Source organism: Neocloeon triangulifer, unplaced genomic scaffold (assembly GCF_031216515.1).
Source record: "Neocloeon triangulifer isolate White Clay Creek 2 clone unplaced genomic scaffold, ASM3121651v1 ptg000012l, whole genome shotgun sequence".
Taxonomy (NCBI): Eukaryota; Metazoa; Arthropoda; class Insecta; order Ephemeroptera; family Baetidae; genus Neocloeon; species Neocloeon triangulifer.
In genome coordinates, this window is record NW_026775554.1 from 5,478,639 (window position 1) to 5,492,733 (window position 14,095).

A 14,095-nucleotide genomic window follows, 5' to 3' on the forward strand; every position below is an offset into this window, starting at 1 on the left:
GCATACGGAATATATGCGCCCGGTGCAAATAATGAAAAATAATGGCGGCGGCCAAGGGAGAAAAAGAACGAAACAGGTTGCAAAAATATTCGCGAGAAAATGCTCTTCTCGCACACAGGTATGTATTATTGATCTTCAATACAAAAGAGCAAAAAGTGCTCGAAGAAAATGACGAGAGAGCATGAGAGCCGCGAAACGGCCATTATCCACACTCATTGTGCCAGGTGAAAATGCATAGTTGTGCACGAGTATGAGAGGAGTAATTTGTCGATAGGAACGGTTATGAAAAACCTTATATTAAAAAAAACACGAATTTGAAATAGAATAGAAAGAGATTGCAAAATTACCTTGATTGCCATTGGATTGGAATGCCTAGTGATTAATAATCTTGCTTTGAATAGACGTGTTTTGTTATTAAGGCAAGAACAACTCAAATTTGCAAATCGCAATAGTGAGATCAAGCAGAAACTTATACATAGCCAACATTAAGAGTTCTGGAAAACTAAAAATTGTTCTTATATTTTACTTTTTATTTTCTAACGTAACAATAATAAAAATTGCATTAAAAGAAATTACCATGATGATTTACAATCGTGCAATAAACATTTGGACAAAGTGCCGTTTTTGTTGCTGTTGTCAAATTCATTTTTCCAAGTAGAGGGAGAACAAGTCGGTTTGTCTAGATTCAATTGATACAAGAGTACAAAGCCCTCTCGAGTTGTGCTCGCAACCATCTCATATAAAAATTCCTACAGACGGCCGCCGACTCGCAAATTCGCTGGCTCAGATAACAGCAGAAATAAATTTTACGGCAAAAAGAAGAACGTCGGTTTGTACGGCGGCGCAAAAAAGACGGATTTCTTGCAGCATGACTTGCAACTTGCGCGATGAAGAAAGAAAATCAGCGGCAGCCAAAGAAGAATAAGAACAATCGGATAAGCTTCGCAGACTGGCGGTACCACAACAATTACTTATTTTCTCCTTGCGACTCGCACTCTCTCAAGAAAGAGCGACGCGCGGTGCATAACAATAATAATTGCACTTTTAAGTTGGAATGGGTGTGGTGGCCAAGAGTAAAACGCGTCATGCAACCTATTGAATGTAAAATAATTATCATCTGGAGAGCTCAACAATACTGAGTAAAAAAATTAAATGAAATAAAACCTCTTTGCCCTACTACGCTATAATTGCGGTCAAATATTTAGCACTTTAGTAAAAATTAACATTTTTTAAATTAGAGGGACAAGAAAATAACTGATCATGATCAATATTTTTATATCCATAAGAAATATTTAAAATTGTGTATATAAAATACAAATAATTGTGTAAATTCAAGCAAGGTTAAATGTTAAAATTAGATATTTTAGAGATAATCACAAATGATGCTGAATATAAATTATGAATCACTAAAAGTTAAGAAATTTTCATAGGTTTCTTGTTTTTGTCTAAAATTCTTGGTTTTGGACGAATTAAAATTATCTTACTTCTATCTACTTTTCTAAAAAATAAAGAGAAACTAAAATTGCACCAAATAAGTATACAGTTAAATTTTTTGCCTTTAATTACATCATGGAAAAATTCCCTGTTCCCATAAAATAACTTATTTTTTCAAGCAAATGAATTTTATAACAATTATGTGGAAACAGCTTTATTACACAAATAAATATTCTGACTATTGTAATTAAGGAAAACGGGCATTGAATATTGAAATAAAAGTAGAACTATGACAATTATTTTAATAAATTTTTTGTTAATCTTTAACAGACAAGAAAATCAATGATGCCGAAAATTCAAGTTTTTTTTTTACATATTTATTTGTTTGGGATAATCTCGATAACATAAAACTAAAAATATGTCAAGTTTATCAATAACTTGGACCATACTCAATCTACTACAAAATTTCTAAGCGAGTTGAGAAAGGTAATCGCTATCAAAAGTCCCCTCTATAGCATCTTTCGTACGTCCTCGCGTTGTAGGTCAAGAAATGTAAAAACGCGCACCTGACCACCTGAACGGTGACGTCACGCAGGTGCAGCGATCGCGGCAAGTCTCTCCTCTGCATTTTTTTATGTCTCTGAACACAAAAAGAGAAAAGACATTGTGCAAATTTGGCGAGTTTGTTGACCTTGGCAGCTTTAAATAGACCATCAGCACGCCATACCGGCATTTGTTCTCAACGCTCGTTACGTTTTATATAATATGAACTCCGGAAATACCCTGCAGGCTAACACTTTTATTTTTGCGCGCTTAAGAGGTTTCCTCGGTGCTTGAGCAGTAGAGGGCGGCAAATTTATGTTTAATAATTTCGTCTGCGTACAACCGGCTTCAATTAAGAGAAACAATGAAGAGATAATGATTAGGGTGCGTCTGCTGGGCTCACAAACGTATTTAAAATTTATAACCCGCCCTTAGGTTTACAATGATGACTTTCATTGACTCTCAATAAAATATAATTTGTCGTATAAATTTCAACTATCAATTATATTTTGAATTATCAATAGGCTTTTTGATAATAAAGTTTTCCAAGTCTAAAGTGTTCTAATCAATGTTTTTTTTTTTAAATTAGCAGAACATTTATTAAAAGACCATTCAAAAGTTTGAAATTAAAATTGCAAATTCTACTAATTTCAAATATTCTTGAATGAAAATTTTAAGTAATAAGCAAAAGAAACTTATAATAATTACTATAATTGATAATTATTGCTATCGAGGTGAACCATTTTTAATTTTAACCATTAGCAAAAGTGACGTCACGTCCCTGAGAAAATGTCAACATAACGCAGCGCAGACATCTGAGATCAAAGACTTTTTCAATGCACTATTACAGCTGCCAACTGCAGGGGCTGCGTTTTGCACGCTCCAGCATTTTTCAAAATCATACACCGAGTGCATCGCCAGCAGGCTCAGTTTTTTTTTTCATTCCCGACTCTCTCTCACGCGGCGTGTGGTACGATGATGTATATTGTTTCTCGGCTCCGCAGCACTTCCTCTCTTTTATGCTCGTTTCCTCCCTCGCAAAATGCCACGCCGGGCAAGCAAACATGCGGCGCCGTCGCCGCAGCAATTATGAAAAAAAACTCCGCAACTTGTACTTACTTACTTACTTGTGAGTAAGAAAGGGTTAGTACACTGACAAGTGGGCGCTGCATTTTTTATTGAAGCCCCGCCCGTCCGGACGCCTAAATTTCGTTTTCCCCACGGTCTCGGCCAAAAATCTCATTTTTAATTCAAAATGTTGCTTGCTGCTTTTGTGTTGTGTCGTCGCGAATTTTTCATCACTTTTATGGACGAGCAGCGAGAGCGTGGCGCCTTTGATGCAAAATATGAGAGAGGCTTTGAAAATGCTCCGTCGCCTCCTGTGCACGGGAATTAATTTTTTTCATATATACAGTAATTATCACGACTTTATGTATGGCAAAATCGATTCAGAGGCGTCTGGTTTCCTCACTTTTCTCTTTTGTGCGCGAGTTTGGAGGATGATTTATTTGGAAATGAAAACGTGTTAATTTGTTCCAGACAGAGTGCGGGAGAATCAAATGTGCATAAATCTTCTAAGCTTTGATAATTTCAATTTAAAATCATGTCCTTCACTATGGTCTTAAATATTTTATAAAATTAATAAAGTACAAACAGAAATTTAAATAATAATGAAAAATTTGGAAGATTTCTGTTATCTTCAATTGCTTACGTTACAAAAGGATTTGAATACCTAAAATCTCCAATTCTAATCGTCAAAATTTGTACATATTATAGTTTTCTAATGTAAATTTTCCTTGATTTTTACTTATCAGATTCTTGACAGAAAAAAACAACAGAAATAAGTTTTTAGCCTTAACAGTTTCCATATAAATTGCATTTTAGGGTTTGTGCACCCCACATGACTATAAATTAGTTAGATATGAAAGTGGATTGATGAAATTTGGGACAAATTTTCTCTGGCCGTTTGAAAGTTAATAATGAGTTATAAAGTGAAGAGATAGGGCTTTTTCCTCGTTGTAAAAAGCCCGATCTCTTCACTTCCATGATCATCTCCTCAAAAGTCAATTTCTTTAAACAAATAAATAATATATTTTCGTTTTTTCTGGCGAGGTAATGGTGAGGATCAAAATAATTAACTGCGCTGCTAACTAATCAATACAACTCTGATACTGATATATGTACTGTAATTAATATCTTTTTCAGAATGATTATTTATTTATATATAATTTCACCAGAATCCAACGTATTTGGAAGAATTTTTCAATCCATTTAACAATTGGTTTGATAATTTTGTTAAAAATTTATTTACTATATATCATTTTACTAAAGCGACACAAAATACCTGTCAAAAAGTAAGAAGTATGAAGTAAGATGATTTAATTAAAGAGCAGATTAATAAAATAATAAAAATTAAAAAATGTAGAAGATTAAATGATTAAATATAATTAATCAAATCAAAATGGTGAATTAAATTTATGTAGAGTTATATTTAATAATCCTTTTTAATAGTTTTATTTCCTTTCATTGTTAGGCTTCTCTTAATTTCACTAAGGCTTCAAGACTTTAACCCTTTCGCATGTTGGCACCGCGTCTTTGCCTGCTTGCATCTTTTAAAAGCTAATCTGCCCTCTTTGCACGCACGCATACAGGGCTTTCAAAGGGGGGCACGCAAAAAAGGCGAATCTGCCCGAAAAGCAGCATGGCGAGATAAGAAGGAGCAGCGATAAAAAAATCTGGCCCGAGAATACATAAAAGAACTTGACGGGCTTTGCCTTTTTCGGCTTTGCTGAGAAAACTCGGCGAAAACGAGTCTTTTGCGGTGGGCGAGCGGACCGCTTACGCATTTTCTTGTTGATTAAGCGTACGTAATGCACACATGTATGTATTTTTCGGCGGTGCAAAAACCTGTCTGGCCGTGCAGGAGGAAGTGAAACCCCGCAAGTGCTGCGAGACGGGCAATAATGCTTTCACTCGGTGCTGGAAATTTACCTCGGCCGCTCTGGCCACAATGCGGGCAGACGTCGGTGCGGGGTCCTCCTGGCCGGGTTGGTTCGGGACCCTCTTGAAACAGGCCCCGTCGGGCAGACTCACGTCCTCCTCGCCGCCGGTATCTGCAGAGTGGATTGCAATTAGTCAGTGCTATCCGCTATGTAATATGCAGGGGAGTAAAATCGCAATTCACATCGGTTCGAATATTATCGCGAGCACCAGCAAATATTGAACACCACTTTCAAACTTGATCAATGTTTTAATTCTAGCAATGGACCAGCAACAAGAGAATTTATTTATGCAAAATTACAAGCAAAAAAAATTAATATAAATCTAATTGTAATGTTTTATTAAAAATAAAAAAAATTGCAGTAAAATTAGTTTTTGATTTGAGTATTAACATTTTTTAAATTTTTTTTACAATTTTTTATAAAGTATAAAACTTTTTATGTAAAAAAACTTGGATATTTTTTGTACTACATTTAAATTTTAATTACTTCAAATGTGAGAAGAGAAACAAAGATTTATCAAAATGTATTATTTAATAAAAATAAGCTAGTACGATTTGCAAATTTGTATGAGTCTAAAAAACGATGCAAAATTCTTTAAAGCTTTTTTTCGTGCTTCCTCCCTTTGTTTCTTCAACTTACGTCAAGGTTATTGCAAGAAGTTAAAGCACGACGGAACTTAATAAAAAAAGTTCCCAGCAGAATTGAGAATAATTGAAAAATTATTATTAATTTTAGAACTTTCTTACGCATTTGTCTCCTTGTCGGTGCAGATTATATATTAATGGTGAGCAATAAGTGAATGATAGAAGCAAAAATCAATAAAAAATAGAGAGGTACACTAGGTTTACTAAAAAGTGATAAATCATATAAATTTTAATATTAATTAGGAAAGTCTGCTCACACCTCGATTTTAAAAATTCACTTTCAACCTGAAAACGAGATAAACCATGCAGGACAAAACAGCTGGAGGAATTAGCATGCTGGAAGGCCAAGCATAATTTCCCCCCTAAAATATTCTCTTTCAACTGCTTTTGTGCATTTTTTTTCGTGGTGGAAAAAAAGCAAGAGGGTTTGCTTTTTCCGAGAACATACTCTCTGGAGCACGTCGCGCTTTAAACAGGCTCGGCGTGTGCTGTTGCGGGTCTTTCTTCCTAACGAGCAGACACATTACAATTTTGCATGTTTCCATGTTTGACGAACGCGGTCCTAAGTGGTTTATAAAAAATAAATAACATACACACACGCGCCCGTCCGCCCGCCAGACGCGAAGAGCAGAAGCAAGTTGGTCTTGCCCGCGAGTGATCTTTTGGACAAGAGAGCCTCTCACTTAATCCTTGATGCAGTGCAAGAGTAAAAAGAATACGAAATCCAAGGAGGATACTAATTTTGCGCGAAAGGATTACGAAACAAGCCAAGCAGGCTGATGGTATATTTTTAAAGTGGGATTACATGTCACTCTGTTTACTTGCATGACCAAATAAATGTTTTAGTTTTATATCAGGCAAGGAAAGAGACTCGTTTATTTGCTCACAGCCGAAGATCGATCCCAACGGTTGACACTTGCATTAAGATTCGATGTTTATACCGTCAAGAAATGGACGATTACCATAAGAGGGAATGTGTGATTAGCACAATAGTTAATGTGATTTCCACATAAATCAGGAGTGAAATAATATCGTTTAGATAAAAAGTTGGACTCATTAAATTTATGAAAAAAATTACCCGCAATAATGGAATTTATTATTTTAATTAACACTAACTATTATTTATAAAAAGGCAAGAAATTTTGAAAAAAGTTTTGAGAATTTATTACCATTATATTATACAAGCAGTTGGTCTTTTTATCTTTTGCTAATTTTAGGACAAAGCATCAACTCAATCCACTTAATATCAATCTTAAGACAGAAGCAGTTTGAAATATGGGCTACAAGGGCCTGTTGCAAAATAATTATTTGAATTCAGTAAAATTGATCTGAATAAATTATACTCTTCCCAAACTGATCTTGAAATATGTTCATCAATATCGGATTTGATGGTTTTAAAAAGATGGGACGTCATGTGGAGGTAAATGTATATTAAAAACCCTTTATTTCAATTATTTCTTTGTTTAGGTTGTGTGACTGTAATTCACATTAATTTAAGTAATAGATCCGGTATGGGAAGAAAATTATCTATAAAAAATATTTTAATAACAAAAATTAATTATTTTTAAATTTTAATTATATATCTTGCGTACTAATGACGCTAGGTAGATAAAATTTTATATTAATCTGCTTAAATAAAATTATCTTTATATTAATATCTTAATGTTTAATGGCAGGTAAATATTCAATATAAAAATTAGTGGTGGGAAATTGAAAGTTTGAATATTCATAAAAAATTTAATTTATATTTATTTCTTTTAATGTTATTAGAAGATGAAAAAGTCTGAAAGTAAAAGTGCCTTCATTTAGAATAAGATGATTACTGAATTTTGAATATTTTTGAATAATTTGGAGAACCTATAATCTATAATTCATTTGAAAGCTATAACTGCAATATAAAAATTATAAGTAAAATAAATAATTATGAACAATCGCAGATTTCTTAGAAAAAAATTAGAAATAAATAAATTAAAATATAAAACAATATTATTGTCAATAAATATGATTTTTTTTGGCATTATGATTATTTTCTTAATTAAAAAGTTCCATTGCAAGCTGAATTTAAAAAAAAAAAATATATCAAAAATCCTGTGAAAATTTTGGCGCCAAATTCATGAGGTCATTGAACTCTAATGTCTAAAAACAACAGTACCCTTTCCACTTTCGCACATTTTTCGCTCGCCATTGAAAACGCGACTTTTTGCTCACCAGTGTCTGGTGCCTCGGCGGCAGGTGTGGGGTCGGGCGGGCCGCGGGGTCCCTCCTGCATGTGGTTGTTGGCGGGGCGGTCGGGGGCCCGCAGGTCGGGCCGCAGCATGCTCTCGACTCGGCGGCGCACCAGACTCGACTGCTGATTTGCAAGCAACCAACCACACGTGGCACCGCCGAGAGTCTTTTCAGACTCTCTCGCGGGGAGGGCAGGCGACGAGAGCACAGAGGAGCTGCTCAGACCGGTAATTAGACACAGTCATGCACTCGCTCTACCTCCAGCAAACACTTTCGTCGCTAATGAAAGTGCAAAAACAATCGGCCACCGAGATAATATATATTTATTCGTTCGACAGCAGCTGCCCCTTTTGTCTCAAGTGCTGTGTATGTGATCTCGGCGGGGCAACTCCTTCGTCGCGACTTTTGTTTTCCATCAAGCAGGAGCGTTATTTTTCTTTGAGCTCCTGCACCGGAACGTCGCGAAAAATAAGTCATCCGATGGAAACGGAAATAATTACTAAAAAAATATAAATAATTTTCTAAATAAAATATTATGTATTTATTGAATTTAAAATATAATATTTCTTACTATTGTATTAATATAATTAAATCTCTTTAACAAAAGTTATTAAGCATGAATCACATAAATTTAAATTTTAAGGAGAATCAACAAAACGAATATTGGGCACATTTTATCACAATAATTAAAATAAAAAAATTTGTAATATTTATAAATTTTTTAAATTTTGTTTTTTAATTATAATTTATTTTAAATAATAATCCATAATAATCAACCATAATCAAACTATATACAATAAATATTAAAAATTATATTAATTAAATTAAATAACAATTTAAAAGATGCTTCTCTGTTAATATTAAATGTTAGCTAAAAATATTTATGTTAAAAAAAACTTGTAGCTTTATAACTCCCAAAATTTTCTATTTTTGGCATGCAACAAAGCCCGGTACTTTACATAATGATGTTTTTAACCCAGAAAAAGAACCACTTGAGAATGAGAGAGACGAGCGTGTATACGAGCAGAATGACCTCGCTTGCTTTTGCTTGCTGCAATTGAAGCGCGGAGTGTGCTGAGGTAAGAAATCCTTCTTTGAACGGTGCAAAGCGCGTCGATAAATCATCAGATTTTATTTATTGCCCACACACATGCCACGAGAGAGTCCAGTTTGTTCTTTGAAACTAAAGAGCGTTTCGTCTTTATACAAATGCAGCAAGCATGAGAGAACGACGGTATTATATATGAAAATAAATAAACACGTGAATAAGTTTCCCAGTGCATTGTAATCGTATAAAGGATACACTCGTAATGAAAGAGTGCGCCAAGCTGCGAGTCGTGTGCGCTGCTGATTTCACTCCGTGGTTTTTCTTTACTTAAACTTAAAACTGAACGATCACGAAAATGTAAAAAACTAAAGCGACTCCTCTAAAAGCAAGGAATGAGTTTTAAAGATTTTTTTCTCTTACATCTCGTGAATGAGCTTTGCTCTGATGTTAAATAAATACAGGAAACCCATAATTTTTTTCGAAAAAAATATTGATCCATTGTTGGAAAGTAATCAACTTTTTTTTGGAAAAAAAACGGATGATTTAATGCAAGTAAAATTGCTGCATGACATGCGTTAATTTTTTAATTTTAAAATTTCCTAAGTAAATGAATCATGTAATTTAAAATTTCATTATATATGATTTTTCAATTAGATTGAGAAAGCTTTGGTTATTTATCAGTTTGTTATTGAAATGAACAAAAGTTGAACTAAGGAAGGGGCAGGAAGGGGTGCAAATGTTTGTACACCCCTTCCACCCTCCTGCTAATCTCTATCCCTATTATCTATCAGAGTAAAAAAAAAAAAAAGCTTTTAGTCATTCAAAATGGTGATGAACGATAAGGATGAGGGTCTGTCATTTTTCCAAGAAAAGGTAGTGTACATTCAAGTATAACAAATAAGTTTAAAACCAAATTTGAAATTTTACAGACAAAATTAATTCAACCAAAAAACTATGGATTATGCCTGTTGTCGAAATTACTGGCGATTTTGGCTCAGTTCATAGACGTGAAACCAAAAAGAGCTGATTTGAGCAAAGCCTGGAGAGTAATTTCTTGTATATTCTTGGCGATTGTTTTCATTGTTACCCTATATTGCACCTTGATCAGCGCCTGGATTATGATCGAGAACATTGACAATTTTGAACGCTTCATTTACTTTGCAACTAGTTTTGTTGCATTTTCAGAGTTTATAATCAGAATAGTCTACGTTGAATTGCGAAAAAGTAAGCTGCGGTCGATCGGTGCCAGAGTGCAAGTTGTTTTTCGGCAGACCAACAAACACAAATCAGCTCACTGGCTGTCTGGGTAATGAAATTTCAATTCTTAAATATTATTATACAAATTTGTGGTTTTATGACCGCAGTGGTATGGCCGCCATGATGCTGCTCCTGGTCACCACAAATGGATTATCTATATTTACAAGTTACTTCACTGTTTTCAAACAAGTCACCGACGAATTAGAAAAAGGCGCAAATTTTTCAGAAGTGGATCAAGAACTGAATTCCAGACCGACTGAAATATTTGAAGCCTGGGTTTACACTAGAGCCGTTTACAAAATTTGGCCCTCCATCACCGTTGTCAAAATATATGTCGCGTCAATTTTAACAATTGGATTCATTGCCGCTGCACAAATGATTTCCTCTAATGTGCTTTTTTACTCGTGGTACAAAGTGATAATCGACCGCTACCAATTTCTGGCAAAGGATTTGCCTTCAGCACTGGAAGAAGATGAAAAGCTCCGTTCTTGGATTTCGCACCACCATTTGCTAATCAAGTAAATTTTTCCAGTACTTTTTAAACTTTTAATCGCTTTCAATTAAAAAAATCACAGGCTCCTACAAGAAATCAATTCCGTAACGGCACCGGCAATTACATGCGCAGTCCTTTTCGCTGGCACCCAAATTTGCATCATATCTTTAATGGCATTCAAAGTACTTGAAGATAAAAAAAAATTAAATTGAAAATTAATTAAAATCAAATTTCCAGCATCACGAGGAAACGCATATTCTGAATCTTATCTCGTTTATGCTGTTCGGAATGTCAGCACTTCAACAGATTTTCATCTACTGCGTTCTTGGTCAGCAAATCCACACAAGAGTAAGCTAACGAGTTCTTTTGTTAAAAAATAAAAAAATACACATCTGCGTCGCAACAGGTGGTGAAATTGCACTTGGCAGCTTACAAAGTGCGCTGGCTGGAAATTGATTACTCAAAACGGCACGCGGTTCTGATGATCTGCAATTCTGCAAGTGATAAAATTGGGTATAATCTTCCAGGAGCTCCCTTCTTTCAAATGTCTCTTAGTTTTTTTGCTTCGGTGAGAGATAAAAATTAATCTTAATTAGTACTTAATAAAACAGTATAATTGTATGTAAATAATTTTAGATGGTAGGAGCGGTGTTAACGTATTTTATGGTGCTATTCCAGTTAAATTGAAAAGGATATTTGGATTGGGAAACATCAATCAACGCATCTTACTCCAATGAAAAAATAAATTTAAATAGTTTACGAGGTCTCCTTTAATTAAAAAAATCAAAGATTTGAAAGGAGCAGAACTGCCTTTATTTTTAATTTTTAAACCCTATCAATTATATATGATCAATTAACCAATCTAGAGCCAACGGCAGATGTCAACCCCTAAATGATAAAAAGTTGATAATAAAAGATAAAATATCGCTTCAACAATGTTCGCATATTATAACTTGACAAACTGATAAATGGATGAAACTCATTCTGGATAGCAACAAAAGAGTAACCCAGAACCATGGCACTCGGACAAATAGAAGAAGAGAGCGCCGAAATTGTGCAACAAAAGGTTTTTTAATTTCCAAATAAACAAATTTGTAAATGTCGCCAGAGATTGATTATCAAGTGAATTATTTTAAACTTTATTATAAAATAGCGCTTAATTTCGAAATAATGCAAAATTAAATGCATCATCAATTTATACTAAGGAAAGAATCCATCAACTTACATCAACTTAACTTTTCTGTTGAATCTCACTTGGTTTAACAAATTTACAACAATTATTAAAAGTCATCTGGTGGATTTCCAAAATTAAAATGAAACATCCAAATATCATAATCAAAGCTTAATTTTTGTAATTTTCTCAGACCACACGTTCTTCTGAGAGGAACTTGGGCCACTTCTTGTTGTACTCTTTTCACATCTTGTGTGGACAGCACTTAAAGTTACCACCCTTGATATACAAATTCAGCACAACTTGGTCGGTGCTGATGGCCATTCATTCCGTCACCATCACCCTGGCCACGGTTTACTGCACTCTGAGCGGCGGAATTGCCCTTTCAAAACATCTTGACAATTTCGGTCACTCCGTTTATATCGCCACTGGCTTCCTGGGAATGATTGAGTGCTTGTTGCGCATAATGTACACGACAATTAGGAAAAGAAAAATTGAATCGATAGCAGCCAAAGTGCACAGAGCTTTGCACGAGCAGGAGCTAAATGAAAAAAACTCCAAAGAATTTGCAAAGAGGCTCTCCAGGTAATTTTTTATCTAATTAATTGAATTAAAAATAAAAATATCGTGGAACCCTGAAATTAAGCGACAAAAATCAATGATTTGAAAACGAATTTAGAACCACGCTATTAAATCTAATTCTATTCTTTTGTTTATATTAATTTATTTTACAGAATTTTAATTCTTAATTGTCTTGGAAAAAAATTTACAGGCTCATCTCAATATTTCTCATCGCTTTATTCTCCGCCTTTGCATTGTCAATCGCCAGCAGTTACATGACTGTTTTTGGTCAGATCACAGATTTGATAGACAGGTTTATGAAAAACGGTACTCACCAGGAGGCGGAAGATGCTGACAATTACCTCACCAAAAGCGAAGTGTCGATTGAAATTCTAGAAGCCTGGTACTACGTGAATGGCCTTTTCAAAATCTGGCCCTACGTCACTTTGGTAAAAGCGTACGCAGCCTTCGTCTACGCCACCTCCTTTTTGGCCCTCGGGAGGGTCGTCGTCTCCGACATCCTCTTCTACTCTTGGTACATGACCGTCAACAATTTGTACCGCGACTTGGTTGATTCACTACCAAGCGCCTTGGAGTGCACAAACGACAAGAAAAAGTTACACAAGTGGGTGCAGCACCATCACGCCCTGAATCAGTATGGCCAAAGAATGGAAAAAAAATTTATCTTGCATGGAAATTAAAATTTTCAGGCTCCTCAAAGAAATAAATTCACTGACTTCTTTCGCCATTGTGGTTGCAGTTATACTCACTGGTTGCAGATTTTGCATAATGTACTTTGTGTTCTTTAAGGTGGGGATTTTTTTTTTAATTAAAAAAATGAAATTTATGAACTTTTAAAGTTGGTAGATGCAACCAGCGTTTTTCTGTTTATAGTTTATGGTATTTCATCGATTCAGCAAGTTTTTGTCTACAGCATTCTTGGCCAAAATATTAAAAGCAACGTAATGTTAAAATAAATTAAAACTCCAGTTTAATATTTAATAGACATTTCTAGGTAACACTTTTGCACTCAAAAGCGTACAAATCGTCTTGGATAAAAAATGACGCGACTATACAACATGCAACCTTAATGATTTGCACGGCGGCAAGTGACAAAATTGGGCAAAGCCTCCCTGGTGCACCGTTCTTCTCCATGTCGCTGGAATTCATGGCTTCAGTAATTTTTAATTCAATTGATTTTGATATTTTCTATGCTCAAGTGAGAATAAATTGTTTTCAGATGTTGAGCGTGGTCTTCACATACTTTATAGTTCTTTTCCAATTTCAAGAATGAAAATTTGAAGAAGAAAAACATCACTCAGAGAAAAATATTTTAAACAGCGAATCTAGTCCTCAAAAATATTGAATTATGAAAAATGTTATAAAGTTTAAGTTTCTTGTAGTAAGATAGAATGAAAAGAAAAAACATTTTAAGTACCAATAACCAATATATGGCGTTAATAAATCTTTTATTTTTAATATTGAATGCAAATTGCGCTGGAATGTGGATGAAGCATCTAAAAGCTGGATATAAATTGTTGCAAATATCAATAAAACCAGACTAAATATTAATACAATCTAATTGTGTAAAATAAATACACAATAATTAAAAACAAAAATAAAAAATGTAATTATTAAATTTATCAATAAAATAATACTTAAAGTTCAATTGAGATAATGAATTTTAATGGTAAAATTAAAGGTTAATATTTTGGC

General features: G+C 34.3%; 2 protein-coding genes across 3 annotated transcripts in view; one reads left to right on the forward strand and one right to left on the reverse strand.

The window, feature by feature from the left end:
* LOC132197551 (SH2 domain-containing protein 5-like) overlaps positions 1 to 7,988 on the reverse strand; it is a 25,339-nt gene extending 17,351 nt beyond the window's left edge. Inside the window, exons 1-2 of the mRNA XM_059620899.1 lie at positions 7,832 to 7,988; positions 4,969 to 5,090 (exon numbers count right to left, since the gene is read on the reverse strand). Coding sequence (XP_059476882.1) covers positions 4,969 to 5,090; positions 7,832 to 7,940 — 231 coding nt within the window. The 5' untranslated portion in view covers positions 7,941 to 7,988. The remainder of the gene's footprint in view (positions 1 to 4,968; positions 5,091 to 7,831) is intronic.
* On the forward strand, positions 7,882 to 13,940 carry LOC132197550 (uncharacterized). 2 transcript variants are annotated; one of them, XM_059620897.1, is made up of 13 exons: positions 7,882 to 8,076; positions 10,083 to 10,203; positions 10,262 to 10,672; positions 10,730 to 10,829; positions 10,885 to 10,995; positions 11,054 to 11,215; positions 11,284 to 11,713; positions 12,012 to 12,403; positions 12,591 to 13,034; positions 13,090 to 13,189; positions 13,240 to 13,341; positions 13,395 to 13,556; positions 13,620 to 13,940. In XM_059620897.1, exons 7-13 carry the CDS (start codon positions 11,663 to 11,665, stop codon positions 13,671 to 13,673), a joined length of 1,305 nt encoding a protein of 434 aa, XP_059476880.1. In that variant the 5' UTR covers positions 7,882 to 8,076; positions 10,083 to 10,203; positions 10,262 to 10,672; positions 10,730 to 10,829; positions 10,885 to 10,995; positions 11,054 to 11,215; positions 11,284 to 11,662; the 3' UTR covers positions 13,674 to 13,940. The 2 variants fall into 2 exon arrangements, with proteins under 2 accessions (XP_059476880.1, XP_059476879.1); XM_059620896.1 differs by lacking the exon at positions 7,882 to 8,076 and adding an exon at positions 9,622 to 9,770 and having other exon boundaries at positions 9,827 to 10,203.
* Positions 13,941 to 14,095: the final 155 nt, after the last annotated feature.